Source organism: Natator depressus, chromosome 1, assembly GCF_965152275.1.
Source record: "Natator depressus isolate rNatDep1 chromosome 1, rNatDep2.hap1, whole genome shotgun sequence".
In the NCBI taxonomy this organism is placed as follows: domain Eukaryota; kingdom Metazoa; phylum Chordata; order Testudines; family Cheloniidae; genus Natator; species Natator depressus.
The window spans coordinates 275,293,706-275,314,298 of record NC_134234.1 but is presented as its reverse complement, the minus strand read 5'-3'; the positions used below and the strand labels follow the sequence as shown (position 1 = coordinate 275,314,298).

Genomic DNA, 20,593 nt, shown 5'->3' with positions numbered 1-20,593 from the left:
TTACTCCTGGGGGAATTCTGCACCAAAAAATAAAAAATTTGGCACCAAAAAAATTAAAAACTCTGTGTACAATATTTTAAATGCTGCAAAATTCTGAATATTTTATTTGTCAAAATAACACAATACAATCGTGCCAGTTTCAATTATTTTGGTAATTTATTTCAAAATACCTGTCAGCAAGTATGTCTGTAACAATACAGAGAACAAAAAGATTCCCCCATGAGTAGAAAATTAAAGAAACCCTTATGACAACCCAGTTCCTGTTTCTCTGTTCTGCTTTTGTCGGGCACCTCAGTCTAGGTGTTTCACACATGCCAGCTGGGCACATCTTCGGGGAAAACTCTGCCCCTCCAGTCTTTTAGTCAATTCTGGTTTTTTTCACCGTGCCCCCGTAGATTACTATATTTCAAGTTCCCAAATAGAGAACACTGCCGGGGTGAGAGGGAGGTGCAGGAGTACATTTGAGGGGTGCTGAAGGGGATATTTGGGGGGGGTGCTGGAGTTGGCTGCACAGGGCCCCCCAGCCCAGACACCTGTACCCCTTTCCCCCCCCCCAGAGTTCAGCTGTGGGGCCAGACACCTGCACCCCCTCCCTCCAGAGCCCAGGTTCAGGCACCACTCCACACAGCTTTTGTTATTGTCCTACTGGGCAGAAATGACCTGTATCTGCTCATGGGGGAGGCAAAATTTAAAGATTTGGTTGCCTCCTGGAACAGGTCGAGTCACGCCCCCTTCTGGGAAGGGGCCCCCCCTTAACCCTCCTGGAAAGCAGTGGCCCCTCCCTGCAGCTTTCAGCTGTTGCTTCTGCCTCTCCCTGAAGGGTGCAGCTTGCCAGCTCCAGCAGCTGTTGCTCAGGGAGGGAACTTGAACACTCCACGTGACTGAGCAGGGTCAGCAAACTGTGGCAGAAATCTGGGGGGGCATGTGACCCTGTGTTCCGGGCACTCTGCTTATTGTGCAGCCCTGGCCCACATGCCATCTCCTTTGTTCAGGGCATGCTGGGAACTGCAGCCCGTCCACGCCTCTTGCAGTGGTGCATTGCGATTTGGGGAGGTGGGCTTTGTCAGGTCCAGCAGTCCCTAGCAGCAGCTCTGCAGCACCAGTTCTGTGGGAAGAAATGAAATTCTGTGGAGAACATTACTTCTGTGCAAATTCTGCATTGCACAGTGGTGCAGAACTCCCCCAGGAGTAAGCATTCCACCCCAAAGTAGATAATTGGTCTGTTTTCTCTAACAACATGTTTATAGGGTTTTTGAAAGGGCTAGTCAAATTGTATCCTTGGTTGCAAGACCACCTTCTCCCAAGCGATCTAAATTTAGCACCTTTAAGACTTATGGGTCCCTCTGTTTGAGCCTTTGGCTACATCAATGAATGAAAATGGCATTTTTGGTTGCCATCACCTTGGCCAGAAGAGTAGGAGAGCTGCATGACTTAATGGATGGGCCTCTCTATACAGTCTTCTTTAAGAACAAGGTTTACTTGCAGCCTCATCTGAAGTTTTCCCAAAGGTGGTATCATCTTTCCATATCAGCCAGCCAATGTACCTACCTGCATTCTGCCCGAAGCCACATTTGTAGATTGACAGCCTGGTCCTCAATCAACACATTTGCTTCCCATTGTGGTGTTGTTCAGGGCTCGAGAGACAATGCTAGAGTTGAGCAAGTTGTTCTCCAATCATGACCCGTCCTCCTAACCCTCTATGTCGGAGATTTGGCAAGATGAAACTGAGGGGGAACAGGGAGCCGCTCTGTCCTTTATACCTGCATGCAGTGGTGTGTGTCAGCAGGAGGAACTCAAGCTACTCAATGGGTACTACTGAGGGGAAAAGTTTCCAATGGCTATGCGCTGGGCAGACAGGCACCAAGGTTGGATTGGACATGTGCAACATGTCCAGAACAACAGTTACTGAACAGGTTAGTAACCGTTTTTTTTCCAAATACCAGCACTCAACAAAATATTTTGAAGCACTTGACTGTTTGCCCCAAAAGTGGAAGAGGAAGAGTACTCATTGGTGAATTTGGTGATTTTGTGGCAGTTAAGCTGAACTATATTTGTTATATATTCATGTATAGCTATTTCTGTATCCTGTATCATCTTTTATTCTAGGTTCTTGTCATTAATGGCCTGTACTGTAGGGGACCCTTTAAAGTGTCGTTGCCTAGCTTGGTAAAGCCAACAGTGAGCTTTCTTAACAAGTTTCCCTTTTTAAAGAGCTTTGAAGATTGTAAGGGTATTTGTATTGTGGGTTTTTATTCTGTCCTCCCAACCCCCATCTTGACTTTTGCTGCAGTTGGATGAGTTGGTGGAGAAGGCCAGGGTGGGGAATCTGAATACTTTTTGTATCGTGTAATTCCTGGTAGAATACCAGTACGCTATACTCTGTTGTTGCAGTTTGACCTTGTGTTGGTGGGGGGTTGGGTCTGCATCCAGCTGTATTGCTTAGTGGCAAGTGTCTGTGGCTGTATCACCTGGTGGTGAGAGTCTTTAGGGTCAGCGGTAGGGGACCCCTGGTCCCTCCCTGCTCCATCTGGTTCCAACCATGGCCCTGTGACAAGCAGGTCGGGTATGCACCTAGTATGCACCTAAAGCTGTCCAATAAACCCATAAAAATGGGCGATGTGGGGAGGCTAGATACCCCATGGATGTTCATACACTTTACTGGGAAGTGTCCCATCAGCTGAAACTCTGACCACATCCTGTTGCCAAATACATCCTTCTGGTCCTCTTAAAGTGAATCACGTGGAGGATAGCTGAGTCTGACCCTGAGACGCCACCATCATCTTAGGAAGAACAGTGATGATTTAGCTTGTTTTGCCATGGCTTATTCTGTTAATACTTTCTATAGAAAAAAGAAAAATTGTCCTTTTGTGTTGATAAAAGTAAATCTTGTAGTGTAGATGTGGTTGACTTGCTAACACCATTTCCTGTGGGCTAAAGTCCCACATACAGTTTATATTTTATCTGTATGGACACTGCTACGCTACTGGGGAATGTTTCAGTGCTGGAGGTATTGTCCTTTGGATAGTGTTATGAATCATAGTGGCGTTTGTCAGTATTTGGTGACTGCCAGGGTGAAAGTGAAGATCTCATGTATGAGGTATTACTTGTGAGTAATACATTCATCCCAAACTCATACCAGGAGACCTTTTATGCCACATTATTGAATTGATCTAATATATGCATGCACGCTGTCTCTCTCCTCTTGCACTCTCTCTCTCTCTCTCTCCTCCACCCTGCATTCAGAGTTAACCTTTATAGAATCCCAGTTCATCCCCCTTTGAATTTATATCTTTTACGGTTAAACCCAGTTTCCTTGAACTTTTTATTGACAGTCAACACTGTGGAATTAAAATCACCGGTGTCAGCCCAGGAAGCTTTGCAGCTTCTTCCCATCTGACAGGTATTATGTATGTAGAATGCTCCTTCTCCCATCTTCATCACATTCAGATGCTGACTAAAGTGGCAGAAAGGAGCACATGTTGAAAACTCAGCTGATGGTGCATTTCAACTTTTGTCATTTCTATTTTCTTCTATGAATTAAACCCAAATTATTTTATATTTGAAAATATAGGTTTTTACCTTTTTCCACCTTCCTCCCCCCCAATAATTACTGCAGTTTAATCTGCATAGTTTCACTTCATTTTTGTACAATTAAAATAAGTATAACCACCTGAAAATGCTGTGATCCAGATCCTCATGACTTTGAAGTCAATGGTGCTAGGACAATTTACACAAACTGAGGGTCTGATCTTGTGTGTATTTATGTATTACAAAATGTCTGTATCCATGCAGAATATAGAATCATAGAATATCAGGGTTGGAAGGGACCTCAGGAGGTCATCTAGTCCAACCCCCTGCTCAAAGCAGGACCAATCCCCAACTAAATCATCCCAGCCAAGGCTTTGTCAAGCCTGACCTTAAAAACCTCAAAGGAAGGAGATCCCACCACCTCCCTAGATAACCCATTCCAGTGCTTCACCACCCTCCTAGTGAAAAAGTTTTTCCTAATAACCAACCTAAACCTCCCTGATTGCAACTTAAGACCATTATTCCTCGTTCTATCATCTGCTACCACTGAGAACAGTCTAGATCCATCCTCTTTGGAACCCCCTTTCAGGTAGTTGAAAGCAGCTATCAAATCCCCCCTCATTCTTCTCTTCCACAGACTAAATAATCCCAGTTCCCTCAACCTCTCCTCATAAATCATGTGCTCCAGCCCCCTAATCATTTTTGTTGCCCTCCGCTGGACGTTTTCCAAATTTTCCACATCCTTCTTGTAGTGTGGAGCCCAAAACTGGACACAGTACTCCAGATGAGGCCTCACCAATGCCGAATAGAGGGGAATGATCACGTCCCTCGGTCTGCTGGCAATGCTCCTACTTATACAGCCCCAAATGCCATCTGCCTTCTTGGCAACAAGGGCACACTGTTGACTTATATCCAGCTTCTCGTCCACTGTAACCCCTAGGTCCTTTTCTGCAGAACTGCTGAGAGCTGCGTAGGCTCTCAGTCCCTAGTCTGTAGCAGTGCGTGGGATTCTTCCGTCCTAAGTTCAGGACTCTGCACTTGTCCTTGTTGAACCTCATCAGATTTCTTTTGGCCCAATCCTCTAATTTGTCTAGGTCCCTCTGTATCCTATCCCTACCTTCCAGTGTATCTACCACTCCTCCCAGTTTAGTGTCATCTGCAAACTTGCTGAGGGTGTAATCCACGCCATCCTCCCAGATCATTAATGAAGATATTGAACAAAACCGACCCCAGGACCGAACCTTGGGGCACTCTGCTTGATACCGGCTGCCAACTAGACATGGAGCCATTGGTCACTACCTGTTGAGCCTGATGATCTAGCCACCTTATAGTCCATATAGTCTAGATGTATTTGTGCCAGTTGCTTTATCTTGGGCAATCTTTTAAACTGAATGATGGTGACAGATATTTATAGCACTTCTTTCACATTTACTACGGCAAACTTTATTTTACTAAAAGTTGGAGGCCCTAGTTTTCTATAAAATGTATCCGCTAGCTGTATCTTCAAGTTTAGAACTATATGAATGTGATTTATCAGTAGATTATGAAATACATAATTTTCAGAATCATCTGTCACTAAGTAATATAGGTGTTAAGGGAACAGTCTTCCAATTGCATAATCCTCATATGCTTACCTGACTCTGAGATATGAATTCAGTTCTATCACATTGTGATTATCTATTATACTATGCATCATTGAAGTTTTTGAGTTTGTATCTTATTATTCTAACTACTACACTTTTTTTCTTTTTAATGTAAGGTTGCCTTTGCCTCCTGGAGCCTTCTCGGGTCTCTGGAAAAATCAGGAAATATTCAAGGAGTTATATTTCCAAAAATTTCAGGTAAGAATTGCAAAAGGAACTATATAAACTACCAGTAATGCTGTGGCATTGAATGACCTTAGTTAGTAGTTAGGATTCTGTCATTTCTTTTTTTGATGAGAGAGCTTTGATATGTATCTCTGTGTAAGATTAAAAACTTTTAAAGTTAAACCTTTCATTGTGCATAATATTAGAATGTAGTCACTCTCTTTTAAAGAAAATCTAAAGAATACAGTTTGTCTTCTGTGTGGAGTAATATATGCAGGAGTGGAGCATGACTTTAGGGAGGGGAATCTGTACATAGATGAATAAATTATGTTTCCCCCATCAGATCCACACATGGGAGAGATCGTACATAAGCTGATCTCCTCCATACACGGTGTGTGTGTGTGTGTGTGTGTGTGTGTGTGTGTGTTTCCTATGCATGACCAAGAAGGAAGATTCGGTCCAAGGGTGGAAATAGCTGAGGGAACAGATTTATGTGTGGACAAGTTGTCATTTTCTGGTCTGGCAAGGTGTTGCTATCATGCTTCTGGGTCAAGATATTTCCAATAGAAACAGGAATATCTGAGAATTTGAGTTCAGTTTTGCTGCCCCAACCTTTAGAGACAACTCTGCTCTTCCCCTGGGATCAGGAGAGCCCCATCTTCCAGGGGTTCTGAGTGAGCGGTGAACAGGCTGGAAAAGGTGTGAGTGGACTTGCAGGGCATATGCTGTTCCTGCTGACCCCACCAAGCTCGCTTGGGGAGGGGAACCCAATCTGTATTATGAAATCAGAACAGTGAATAAAGTGTTTCAGAACAAAATCCATATAATGAAAAAATTATAACTGGGAAAAGAAGGAACTGCAGTTTATAAAGATTTTTCAGCTATAAAGTTGATGTGATCCTATTTTTACACCACACGCATAAACTTTAGGTGGGAGGTGACTATATTAAACAGGCCAGCAACTTTTTTCATTTTGAGTGAGTCACTCATCCATTTTGCTGGTAGAACATTGCTGAGCTGATGACCCTAGTATTAATATCAATTTATTTCTTGTGGTTTTATTTTCAGGGATACTATGATACCATGGATGCTGGGTACATGGACGAAGATGGCTACTTATATGTCATGTCTCGAGTTGACGACGTGATCAATGTTGCAGGTCATAGAATTTCTGCAGGTGCAATTGAGGAGGTGAGCACAAACTTAACAGTGAAAATGGGTACAAAGAAAGCTGGCATCACAGGGTACGCCCACATATTGAGTGGGAGCCTGTGGAAGTGAGTCTTGGAGCTCAGGTTGAGAGACTCAGGCTTGCTGGGCTCACACTAAGCTGCTTAAAATAACTATGTAGACATTGTGACTCGGGCTCTGAAGCCGAAGATGGGGGTGGGCTTCAGAGCCCAAGGTCCAGCACGAGCCACATCATCTACACAACTATTTTTAGCGACGGAGCACAAGCCCTGTTGAGCCTAAGTCTGTCAAGCCAGGCTCTAAGACTCACTGCCTCAGGCTGCTGCTCGCTGTGTAGATGTGCTCAACAAAAATACGTTTTATTTTTTTCTCAGTTGTGTACTTGTTGGTTTTGATTTCTTTGGGGGTGCGGTGTTTAAATACCAGATGTTTCTAAGATTAAAACTTTTGGAAAGTTATTTAAAAGTAGTTTTAGGGTGGATTTCAAAAAGGGCTCAGTGTTGGCTTAAACTCTGCTCCCATTGAAATCATTAGGAGTTTTATTATTGGCTTCAGTCAGAGCAGAGCTAAGCCAACTCTAAACGCTCCGAAAATTCCACCCTCACATCCTAGCTCACGAATGTAATATACAGATAACTCCACAAGTTAAAACTATGCATTTTAAAATAGCATTTTAGACTCATTTCCTGATTCACTGACCTGTCCAGATCTACTGTAATTGCCAGAAGATCTTGGATTTCCCTGAAGATCTTGCAAGTACAGGAAGCCATGCAGGGAGTACAAGAAAATCCTCCTTATTTGGTATTAGGCATGTTGTTGTACTTTTCTCTAGACTCTGAACTTAGCAGTTAAGACAAAGGAGAACTAATTTTGCAATATTTTGCTTTACAAAATATCTGTTTGCAATCTGTGGGTTGACCTGCATATTTTATATAACATTTTGGATTTTAAAGAGTAGAAAACTTGGAAAAAAGCCAGAGGACAGATTTTTGGTCTCTCTGGCTGCACAAGCCATTTGGGTTGCACAAAAGCAGCACATAAACCCCATGGATCCACCTTCCTAAGCATTTGCATTATATAAGGGGAATCTCTGGGTGGAGTACAGTGGTATTAACAGCTCTGCACCATGTCATCTCATCCTCCAGGGACATTACTAGGGGATCCCTGCTCCCTGGTGCTCCCAAGATACTGGAATGTCCTTTTAGGCCTATGAATAATCAGGTTTCAGAGTAACAGCCGTGTTAGTCTGTATTCGCAAAAAGAAAAGGAGTACTTGTGGCACCTTAGAGACTAACCAATTTATTTGAGCATGAGCTTTCGTGAGCTACAGCTCACTTCATCGGATGCATACTGTGGAAACTGCAGAAGACATTATCATCACGTGATGATCACTTTAGATAAGCTATTACCAGCAGGAGAGTGGGGTGGGAGGAGGTATTGTTTCATGGTCTCTGTGTATATAATGTCTTCTGCAGTTTCCACAGTATGCATCCGATGAAGTGAGCTGTAGCTCACGAAAGCTCATGCTCAAATAAATAGGTTAGTCTCTAAGGTGCCACAAGTACTCCTTTTCTTTCTGTTTTAAATTGGAGCTACTCTAACGTAAGAATGCTAGACTAGTGTACATTGGCTCAGAATTGGGAGAATGTAAATGTCATGTAAAGCCACCTTCCCCTCCCACCCCACAATCCTGTAATGAGCACACCACCTGGGAAGGGATTCTTCCCTCCGGTGTGGCCCTTTAGTGAAAGGGCTGTCACAACACCAGATTTAGGTGGGGAGGATCTAATCAACACCCCCCCACCCCGATATGGACTTTGCACAAGGTAATTTATGCTGCCATATGAGACCCATGCCTCAAGCCCCTGGCATAGGGGGTATGTCTCAACCAAGAGGCAGTGGGGGGAGGTGCAACAGCATAGCACTTCAGGGATTGTGCTAACTTAGGCTGCCCCTCAATGTTAACTTATTCAAGGGACCACACTGGCCCCTAAAGCAACCCAGGATTAGGAGGCACAAAGATGACTTGAAGATATACAGCACAAAATCTTGCCACTGGTCTTTTACTTCTGTATTGTTAAACAAATTATTCAGGCATTGTTCCTTATCTTTCAGACTGGATCTGAAGCTGATAAAATGGCTGGTGTTGTGAATTACCCAATGTTTAGTATTGTACTACTTTATCTCTGTGTACCATGCGAGCTTTCTTCTTTTCTTTCATTTAAGTCACTTGTTTTTCTCAGTCTTCTCCCCTACTGTTTTGTAATTTTGTTCCCCTGAAAACAATATACACTTAATCACAAGAAAATGTTTAGTTTTTCAATTCACCTTTTAAACCAAGCTAAAAAAAGCTAGACTGTAAGTAGTTTACAGAGCAAACTGCTATTTAAATGAGCAAACATTAACAACAACACAATTAAGTCTTCAGTAAGATCAGTAAATACAGAATTAGAAGCTCAGTGAATCTCCCTTTAATTAAATGACAGTCACCTTGTCAAGTATGTATATTTATCTCCATTTCCATTATAGCTACATGTCGTTTAGCAAGTTTTTCTGCAGATTTTGACTATAAATTTCAACTTCATCATGTTCCAATCAGAGTTGTTTATTTCACCAGGGTTTTCTATAAGTATCATCAGGGCCTTGTGAAGCTACAGAAGTTACCATTTATCCTGTTGCTCAATGAGTAGTTGTTACGTATTTGTGTTAATTTCATCTTCCATCTTGTGGTGTGTGTGTGTGTGTTTCAGCTGGAATTGCTTGCCTTTTCTCTGAAGCAAGGGATTAATACTACAGGGATTTAGCATGACTAGTCCCCTGCTGACTGTCTGGCGGCTGCTGCTGCTGTAGAAAACAGGAATACATCCTGTTTCAGTAACTACCATTCTAGAAACACTGCCTCTTTTTAAATATTTTTTTCTTGTTTCTTATTTTTACAGTTTTTCAATTACTTGTGGCTGTTTCTATTTTCTATATTTCTATTTTGCACGCTTGTTAAACTCTTATTTTATTTTTTTAAAACGTTCTACTATTTTTTAAAGCTCTTATCTGGTTCTTATGAATATGGAACCCTTCACTCTTATTCAGAATTATCTATAAACTTTTGGAATTCCACGGAGGGTACCTGGTCCAATGTCAGGTGAGGGGCCTGAAAGACTGCACTGGAAGCAGTGGCTTTAGAAGGCCTTAGTCCATAGGCAAAAAATGGGAAGCTGAGAACTTAAGGAAAGGTAACTGTTTACTCTGAACCTTCGGCAGGAGCTGGGACCACAACGTCAAGGGCAGGGTTACAACTGTGTTTTTTGTATGGTTTCCCTATGTTGTATCGGTGTGTTTGTTTTTCTGAGGTGCACTGAATTTTTCATGATTTTTCCTCTGCTTTGACTTTATTTTTATATCCCACTCCCAAGGGTTTAATTAAGATTTTACCTTTTCCTTTTGTGTGTGTTCACTTTTCTAGTGGTTGTCTCAAGTTATGTCTATTCTATTCTATTCTTTACCCACTTACTTGTATTTTCCTTGATATATACAAAAAGCAGCTATGTCAACTAACACTCCTGACTGAGCAGGCAAAGGAATCTTCAGGGGGTGCCATTAAATGATAGACAAAGACTTCCATTAATGGAAATTTGACATTTTGGAACCCAACAGTCAGGGCAGAATAGCCCTTCCTTTTAATGAGGGAATTCTTAAACCTGCAAAAGGAATTATAGACTACTCCAACATCTCAGCAATCTGAAAGAGAACTGAACAAAAGAATTAAGGTCCCCTTAAAGGGTTAGAGTATTTTTATTCGCATCTGCCGCCATCATCTCTCCTTCCTTCCCCGGACCTGAAGAAGAGCTGTGTGTTGTTCGAAAGCTTGTACCTTTCACCAACAAAAGTTGGTCCGATAAAAGATATTATGTCACCTACCTTGGCACCATCATCTCTAGTAGGTACTGCAGCTAATGAAAATCACCCCATGAGAAAAAGAGGCAAAGAAATTGGATCTGTTTGGTTGTAAGGATTATTCAGTGGTATCTCTTCAGGTCAGGATTGCAAACTACTTAGCTATGCTAGCCAAATACAGTTATATACAATGGGACAAAATTGCAGATTTTTTGAAAGAGTTACCTTCACATCTGAAGGATGAAATTAAATTGATTTATTGCAGAAACCGCTTTGCAAGCAGTTTTAGACTCTGCAGACACAGGAGCTAGATCAGTCTTCACTGGAATTTCCATGAGAAGGGACTCATCTTTATCTGCATCACTGCCTAACTGCCTAACGAGTTTAAAAAGGCAGTTCAAGACTTACCCATCAAGGGAAAGGATATATTCAACCTGAAACATTACATTCTGTGAAGGATTCTCGGGCCACACTCAGATCACTGAGGCTTCACACGTCACGTTTTAAGAGGAAAGCAATATAAGTGACTGTTCTCTTCAAGGCAGAGATCTCAACCATGTATTTTGTTTTATCCTAATTTTATTATCAGAAGCAGCAAGATCAGTTTAAAAAGAGACAGAGATTCTAAAAGAGAAGACTGTCTTCTTCATTCTCTACTCAACCATCTCATTCTCAGAAGCAACAATTCTGATACTTCAGTGGAGGTTACTGCACTAGACTGTGTGGATTGGTACCCTTCCCTTCCCCCTTTTGGTAACTGCCTTTCTTTTTTCAAGAGTGCTTGGACTTCAATAACATTGCATTTTTGGGTCATCCAGACAGGATACACCCTCCAATTCCATACCATTTTCCCCTCATGCACCTTCCCCATACTTTTTTGGGGACAAGTCTCATACATCAAGAAAAACTGTCACTACTGGAGTTAGTGGAAATGTTGTTGGTTCCTTTAGCCTTTGGGGGAAAGGGATTTTATTCCCATTCTTTCTTATACCAAAAAGATATACTAGACCAGGTGCTCCATAGTAGACCTCAGGCTCCTCAACGCTGTCATCACCAACACAGAATTCTGCATGGTGACTCTCGCATCCATCATACCTTCTTTATATCCCATGGATTGGTTCAGTGCACTCGATTTGCAAGATGCATGTTTTCATGTTGCAATACATCACTTGCACAAGAAATGTTTTCGTTTCCAAGTTCTAGGCGATCGTCATCAATTCCAGGCCTTTCCGTTCAGACTCTCAACTGCATTGCAAGTGTTTACAAAATGTCTATTGTTAGTATCCACCCATCTTCATCATTGAGGGATTTATGTTTACCTGTCTCTTGATCTTAGCTCCTCTAATCAGGGAGGATCAACTCAACAGATCTCAGACTCAGTAAGTTCGAATCTACATCTGTTCTTAAACTTGGTTCTAAAGTTCAGTCTCAGTCCATACAATTCCTTGGCATACATACCTGCCTCAGAAGAAGTTCCAGAATTTATCTCGCATATTTATTTTCAAGCCTGAGATTGTCTCAAGTACTCATATCACACCCTTTGCCAGACTGAGGGTGAGACCTCTTCAGTCCTGGATCAGGTCAGTTTACCATCCAAACATCCACAGAATGATCATCCCTTCATTGGTGGCTAGAACCAAGCAATGTCTGTTGCGGGTGCCTTTGACTCCAATATTTCCCATTCAGATGTTAGTCACCAATGCATCCACAAAGGGTTGGGGCATTCAGCTGGCTCGATTCCAGATCTATGGACTCCTGTGGATTGTTCAGATCACATAAATGTTACAGAGCAGAGCAATTTGCTTAGCCTGCAAATAATTTCTTCCCTCATAAAGAACCAAACAGTATACGTTTTGAAGGTTTAACAGATAAAGTTTTCAATAACAAAATATTACATGGTACATTGTGCTTGTGAGGTTATTTAAAAACTGAAACTTGCTGTATCTTCTCTGCACTCTGCTTTTCATATTATTGTAAATAACTTAATTCCATTAATAACAGGATAATTATCTTAATTCTGTGCCAGTTAGGGCAAAATATGCATATATAATCACAGCTACCTTAAAAGTATAGACTGCTTCAGCATATTGATATCATGTACATGGGTGCTGCAAAAATAGTGTCAATTGAACATACAAACTAGGAAGCAAAGAAATGATCAGTGGATTTGTATGAGGAGGTTTCACATGCTTTATGACAGTTGCCCTGCAACCTGAGGCATGTATTATTGGATTTAGATTACAGTCCGTCAATAGCGTGGGAGTGAAACTTTGTTTTTGCAATAGGCTATTTCTTTAAGGAAGTGTTGGCTCATGTTAATGGCTTATCCTTTTGACCTTGTTACTTTAACTCTTTGTTAAAAAAAAAAAAAACAGTGGCTTGGGACAGTGTTAACTCATGGTGAATTTTGGGTACATTTTGCATACTATTTTATCAGCCAATGGGGAGAGCATTAATGGATATTATCACTACTATAATTCCTACAGGAAGGGTTTGATTAAGAGTTGGACCACTAACACCTGTGGATCCAAAGAGTTTCTTAGGAGGGAAATCAAGGATGCCTATCCTATAGTTTTTATAATCATGTTGGACACCTGGATCCCTAATTATATATGAAGAGCAAAACAGAGTATCTAAAGGGCAATAGTCAGGATATCTGTTTTGCAAAGCTGAAGTGTTTCTTGCCCAGGTAAACTGAGGTCTCATTTTACCTAGGTTTTGACTACATTATGAGAGGAAAGGGAGAGGAGTCTCAGAGATATCTGAAAGATAGTAGATGAAGGTCTGTCCATTCATTCATTTCAGCTTCCTTCAGCTGCAACATGCATGTGTAGGTTCGTACTCGTGAGCGAATTCTTACAGCGTTCCATAGTGTTGCTCCATGCAGGCTTTTTGAGGCAGGAATTGTGCCTTCATATGTGTTTGCACAGCACCTAGTACACCCGCAAACAGTCTTCATCCACCTAAAAGTCCCTAAAAATGGCAGATTAATTTTTCTCTGATTGTGATCCACCAATGAGGACTCTTCTCCTCAATTTCAGTCTCCCTTTTTCCTCTTTAAGAGGTCACCAATGAATAATGGGGAAATTATACAGGCCATCGTGATGTTTTCTTTTGTACGGTTAGGAAAGTTCCCTAAGCAGGAGATGTGACTAGGAGGGAAAGAGACACATTTTTGTATATGTTAATTTGATACTTCAACCTGACAGACAAATGTGAAGCAGTAATAACTTGTGGGTTTATTGTTGCTGGTTTGGATTGGCAGAAAGGACAGTTTCAGATAAATTACTTATGTAACTTTAGCCCCCTCATGGCCAAGATGGTGTCTGCTCTGCAGGCAGCTCTGGCCAAGAGAAGCGCACAGGAGTGCAGCAGGGAAAGTCCCTTCCACCCAGAGGCACCTGTTCCATACCCCCCAGAGTACGTACGTACGTACACACACACACACACACACACACGAAAAGTACAATGAATATAAGAAAGGGAATGAAAGGAAAAAAACAACGGGGAAATAGAGGGGGAGTGGTAAAACAGGGTTGCATTTAACTCAAGGCCCCACAGGCCTATTAGTACCATAGTCTGAAAGGAGAGACACCGAGCAATGTGTCTGCACACAGAGTTCAGGAGTCCTGGGCAAAGTTCCAGTCCAATGGTGAGTCTTGGGTGCTCCTGGTCATCTTTGGCACCTGTAAACTTCCCCCAACAAACCCTTCCTGTGCCACCTTCTGCCTCTCTCTGCAAAGCCACACAGAGCGACCGCCTCCCCACTTAACTAGCTAACAGCCTCCCTCATTATTTGCAATGCAAAGTTTTATAAGGCCCACAGCCCCATGTAGCTTTGGGCAGCAGTGATACTGGATCCAGCTCTGGTCTGTCCTTCTCAGGCGATTCCTCCCTGGCACGGTGCTCCCCCTGGCTCCTGTCCTGGGGCGTCACTGATCAGCCGCTCTGTCCCCTCCCAGGCTTCAGACAGGTTATTGACTGTTTCACTCTGTGAGGGCCTGCTTGCTGCAGCCCATCGGTCTGGACGGACACGCACGCGCACTCACACGCACGCGCACTCACACGCACGCGCACACACACACACACACCCCGTTGCTCTCTTCCCTTCTCTCTGCTCCCCCACCCACCAATAGCACTTCCTCCTTCTGGAACAATCAGGGTTCATAGAGTTTCATTATACAGTTTTTTTCATAACTCTGTAGTTATGGTTGAAGAGGCTCTTTAGTTCCAAGTCCCTGCTTTCCGTATGATTGAAAAGATTACAGGTAGATTACATATCTGAATTGTGATAGATCAGACACTCAAGAATGTACCAGCACTCACTTGCTCTTTCCTTCCTGCATAACTGTGTGAAACATCGATCATAATATTGTATTAACATAACATTTTTCCAGCTAAGATCTTGTGGAATGTGTTAAAATTGTCATTTTAACATTGCTGTAAAGAAGACATTTTATTACCTTTTCAATTGTATGTTGTGTTACCTAGGGATTGTTCTTATTTCCATCCAAACACTAGATTGTCAATGCTACCTGCATATTAATTACAGTAGAATATATACTCAGCTATTTGAGGTTTTGTTTTGTTTTCTCCCTCAGTCTGTTCTTTCCCATGGAGCTGTGGCTGATTGTGCTGTTGTTGGCCAAGAGGATGCCTTAAAAGGTCTTGTCCCATTAGCGCTATGTGTATTAAGAAATGGTGAGAGCTTATTACTGTTCATAGACTCGTGTATTGTGTCCTTAAGATTTGTATAATGTTGTAAAGTAGTTACAGCATCTGAAATTCCTCACCAGGTATAAAGATAGAGGAGGAGAAAGTTTTGGAAGAAATTGTTAAGTACGTTCGAGAAAGCATTGGCCCAGTGGCAGCTTTCCGAAAGGCAGTATTTGTGAAACAGATACCAAAGACACGTTCCGGCAAAATACCACGTTCTGCTCTTTCTGCTCTTGTCAATGGCAAACCATATCAGGTAAGCTCTAGGTGCTCTTTATTCTAACAAGGGGTGCTAGCACATCAGCAGAAGTGACTTTATCTTTTGTTTCTTTAATGTATTTTGCTATTGGTTCACAATATCTGATATTGTAATGTCATTTTATTTTTGCCTGGTATATTTTATCTTCACAGTCTTTATAAATGCTTTCTTCTTGATTACTTTAGAAAAATTAGCATTAGAGGAGTTATTGAACCGATTGCTCCTTACTGTATGTGGTATATGGCAGTTCTCTATCACATGTTTATGTATGTTCTTCCCTCTCAGATAACTCCAACCATTGAGGATCCTGATGTGTTTAAACAGGTAGAAGAAGAACTGAAGAAAAAAAAAATAATGTGATTTTTATCCATCATACAGTGTCTTTTAACAGTAAACTTCCAAACGTCTGGAATACATGAAGAAATTTTCTATTTGGTAACGCAGTTATAGAACATATTTTAGATGTCTGAAATAACCTGGCACTAATTTTATTACTACAGAACTGTTGCTGCTTTCTCTATCATGTCGTCATCATCATCATGGACAGCGAAACATTCTGAGTTTTGGCAGTGTTTGTCATTTGTATTATACTGGAGGTTTAGACAGATAAGAAGTAGATACTTACAGTAGAGAGTTTTAACAGAGCCCTGTAAAGAGGGTCCATAAATTCATAGAGTTCAAGGCCAGAGGGGACTGTCAGATCATATAGTCTGACTACCATATAACACGGGTTCTTAATTTTACCCAGTAAGAAAGATCGCATTAGCACCTTTTGCCACAGCATCGCACTGGGAGCTTATGTTGATTTGCTCTACTATGAACCCTAAATCCTTTCCAGGATACAGCTTCCCATTCTGTAGGTATGGCCCGTGTTCCTTGTTCTACTCCTGGTGGAATTCTGTGCCAAAAAAATTAAAATTCTACGCACAATATTTTAAAATTCTGCAAAATTCTGCATATTTTATTTGTCAAAATAACACAATATAATCACACCAGTTTCAATTATTTTTGGTCATTTAGTTCAAAATACCTGTCAGCAAGTATGTCTGTAACAATATAGACAACAAAAAAGATTCAGGAAATGTTTTATGACAAATAGATTCCTTACTAGGCATATTAATGCAGAACTCTCAGTAATAATTCATTTAAACTACAATACAGAACTGTATTTCCCGTACCCCTCAGAAGCAGAGCAAAGGCTTGGGGGAGTCAGGGGTAACGGAGGAGCTGAGGGAGAGGGAGGTAAATTGCTGGGAAGGAGGCTGGGTGTGAACTTGGAGGGCTGTTTGGTATGGGTGAGTAAAGTATGGAACAGGTATTTTTGGGAGGGGGCAGGGAGGGATTGTTAAGGAGCTTCCCCCATGCAGACCCTGGCTTACTCCTAGCCTCTCCCATTCAGTCAGGCACATGGACCCCTGTCCCCATGAGTCTCCCGCCCTCACCCAGCCACTCCCCATCACTATGTAGCTCTGCCCCACCTCCCCTTGTCGCCATGTGGCTCTGCACCTCCCTCCCGCCATGGCCCCGTGCCTCCACTCCCATTCAGCCCGTGCCCCAGTCCTCCCCCTAGCCCTTATGAGCCCCTGTCTGCCTCTCCCTGCAACTTTGGTGGGCAAACGGCAGAACTGCAGCAGGATTTTGGCAGAAGCTTTTTCTGCGTGAAAAATTAGAAATCTGTGGGGCTCATTAAATATGTGCACACACAGTAGCACAGAATTCCCCCAGGAGTACTTGTTTTTAGATGTATAACTTTGCATTTGGCTGTATTTGGATGCATTTTGTTTTTCATAGTCCCCAGTTACCAAATTGTCCAGATTGCTCTGCATGACTGGTGAAATGGTAAATAATGATGAGGACTGGGCAATTATGTCATCTACAAATTGGATCCCTAGTGACTTTTATATTTACTTTCAGTTCATTGATGAAAATGTTGAATTGCATCAGGCGTCATACCAATCCCAGTGGATTCCCACTAGAAATATCTCCATTCGATGCTTATTCCCCATTGGCAATTACTTTTTGACAGACATCTTTTAGCCAGTTCTTAATTCATTTCGCTGTGCTTTATTGATAATCGTATACTGCTAATTCTTTTAATCAGAATGTTGCGTAATACTTTGTCAAAATCACTTACAAATATGTATATTACATTTGTGCTGTTACGTTTGTCAACCAAACTTGTAAGCTTTTCAAAATGAAATCAGGTTTGTTTGACAAGACCTAATTTCATAAACCATGTTGCCTAACATTAATTACATTCCTATCCTTCAATTCTTTATCTGTTGAATCCTGTGGCAGCTTTTCCTTTAGTTCACCCAGCATTGATTTCTGGCTAACTGGCCTATATTTACCCAGGTCATCTCACTTGTCCTTTTTGAATATTGGCACATTTCTCCACTCTTCTGGAAATTTTTTGAAAGTTACCCAGGCCTACTGAATTGAAAATGTTAATCACTAGTAGATGTTGCTTAACATCCTCTTGGTTACTAATGGACTGGACAATATAAGCGTATAATCTTGATTCAATTCAAATATAAAATGCAGATATTTATTGAAAACTTCTGCCTTTTCTTCAGCGGTATTAACAATTTTACCATCTCTGCCTAGTAATGGGCCTATACCATTGCTAGGATTTCTTTTATTCCTAATATACTTTAAAAATTCCTTCTTATTGTCCTTAGCCCTAGCAGCCATGGATTTCCCCTGATGTGTTTAGCTTCCCTTATCCATTTTCTACACTTCACACATTCTTATTTATATCAATTGCTATTCTTTCCCTTTTTCCATTTGCTGATTTTTTTATTCCTAATTGCTGCCTTCACTTTGCCACTGAACTAGGATGAGCTTTTAGCCAAAGTTTTTATCTTCCTTTATTGTGGACTTATGGCTTTTTGGACATTGTCTTGGTGGTGGAGCATGCTAATTTGCCTGATGCTTTTCATGTGTATCTTTACTTTAAAGTAATGTCACAAATAGAGGGAAAAGAAGGAAGGAAAGACAAAGACTAAATTAGGACTGGATATCTTTCTAAAATATATCTCTAGCTCATACAAAAATTATGGGCTTGATGCAGAAATTACTGGGTGAGGTTCTATGGTCTGTGTTATGCAGGAGGTGATTGTAGATAATCATAATAGTCCCTTCCAGCCTTAAAATCTGTGAACATCTGATTATGGCTGACCATCACTGGCTAATTGATGACAAACAAAGAGCCACCGAGCACCTTTTTAACAGCTGTTTCTGACCTCCTTCCTCCCCTCCGCCCCCTCCCACCCACCATAAAGCAGAGCTGTCTTTCCTGGGTAAGCCTCAGACAAACTCTGCCCCACCTTAGTTGTGGTGCAGTCATTCTCGCAAGGTGCTAAATATCCCGGAGAGTTGTTTGAGCACCCCTATGCCTTTATGAGGTCATTGCAGGCTGCAGCTGCCAAGCCAGTCACAGGAGAGAGCCTGTACATTTGAGTGTGTTCTAGGTTTCAAGTGGTAGTTTTTAGTGCATAATGAAATTAATAGTCTTTGTTATTTTTAAACAAATATTCACAAAATTTCATACAACAGATCTTAAAAAACAAACAAATTCAAAACAAAGTCAGCATTTCCTGCCATAGGAAACGACACTAAGCAATAAAAGTTGCTATAATGAATGAGAGACTCACTTAGGGAAGCTCTGCTATGGGAGAGCCCCTTAGTGAAGATAGTTTAGGGATCTCCAGTTATTTTTCCAGATCGGTCCATACCTGAGGGATATATTTTGTTTCTATAGGGATTTATAGATACCCTAAGAGTATCTATAGGGATTTATAAGACTATGCCTTATTTTTTGCTATGGGCAGTATCGCCTTAAAAAAAGAAGACATCCAGGAGGATAGCCATCAACTAATGAGTAAAGGTAGGAGGCTGTTAAGTGACACAGTACTGGAACCAGATAAAACAGCAGACTGATCATAATTGCTGGGAGGGTGCTATATATATATATATAAATAAAAAATAAAGGTGACTCCCATTTGAATGCTCTCTTGGGCCCGGCTCCTGCAAACTGTTCTGGGTGAGTGTGGAGCTCTGCCTTTGCAGAACAGTTTGCAGGACTGGAGCCATAGCTGGTAACTGTAAAATATTCCAGAAAGTTCTTGCCTTGCACTGAAAACCTTGGACCGAAGCAATGAAATAGTGAGACTGGGACCAAATATGATGGAAGAAACCACTACACTATCAGATAGAATGAGTAGAATTACATAATAATTGAGTCCATAGTTAATTTTATGCTTTACCCACCAGGATGAATAAATTAACGATCCTGCTCTCCTGTTCAATTCAGGTGCATGAATTGAATGGCATGGCCCAGCAGCAGGACTAGCCACTACTTAAGACCTCAAAATAAGGGTTGAGGGGGACTTACATAGGGGATAGGCTCTCTGCACAGGTTTTAAATTTTCTCTCATGAGACACTTAGGGATGTGAGTAAGTTTGCTCATGCGAGTAGTACTGTTGAATTCAGTAAAGTTACTCACCTGTCTGTTTGCAGGATCAGCTCCTTAATTTCCTCAGTTTGGCTATAAAAATGACATTTTTGCAACGTTCTCCTTCTACTGCATTTGCTGTCTCTTTGTAGGCATCTAAGATGATCTCTATGCATGTATGTGTAGCTTTGGAGGGAAGACTGAGATGTCCCTATGAACGCTGCAGTGCTGTCTGTCTACCTTGCTTCATTAACTAACTAATGTTAACTTAAAGTGTACTGCCTAATATGGAGTGAATCAAAAGCTCCAACTTCAGAATTTTCCCCTTCTGAAGAGTAGTGTTAAGCTCTGAGGTATAAAATTGCAGAAAAGCTAAATAATACCAGAGAACTGTACAACAGATATGGCAGCTGTAAATATAAACCAAGAGCCTTATTCACCACTGCCTTGCATTTTGTTTAGATCGGTGTGGAAAATGATACCAAATCAGATGTCAAATATTTTTTGTGAATATGAAAAATTCAGTATAGCAAGCTAGTTTTGTTTGTACTTTACTCAAACCAGAACTACTTTGTGAGGCATTAGTTTGGATGCAGGTGTCTTATCCTGTGGACTGTAGAGTTGTATGCTAGCTGCTTTCCTATGTAATAAAATTGATGAACATTTAAAAGTAAATTGTAGTCTTTTGGGTTACTCTTTTTTCCTTTGTAAATAGAATGCCATAAAAATGTCCATGAAGGGAA

General features: G+C 41.4%; 1 protein-coding gene across 1 annotated transcript in view; it reads left to right on the top strand.

Annotated features, from left to right (window-relative positions):
- ACSS3 (acyl-CoA synthetase short chain family member 3) overlaps window positions 1-18,666 on the top strand; it is a 124,445-nt gene extending 105,779 nt beyond the window's left edge. The window contains exons 12-16 of the mRNA XM_074941971.1: window positions 5,288-5,369; window positions 6,405-6,527; window positions 15,020-15,119; window positions 15,215-15,390; window positions 15,679-18,666. Of these exons, the coding sequence (XP_074798072.1) occupies window positions 5,288-5,369; window positions 6,405-6,527; window positions 15,020-15,119; window positions 15,215-15,390; window positions 15,679-15,753 (556 nt within the window). The 3' untranslated portion in view covers window positions 15,754-18,666. The remainder of the gene's footprint in view (window positions 1-5,287; window positions 5,370-6,404; window positions 6,528-15,019; window positions 15,120-15,214; window positions 15,391-15,678) is intronic.
- The last annotated feature ends 1,927 nt before the right edge of the window (window positions 18,667-20,593 follow it).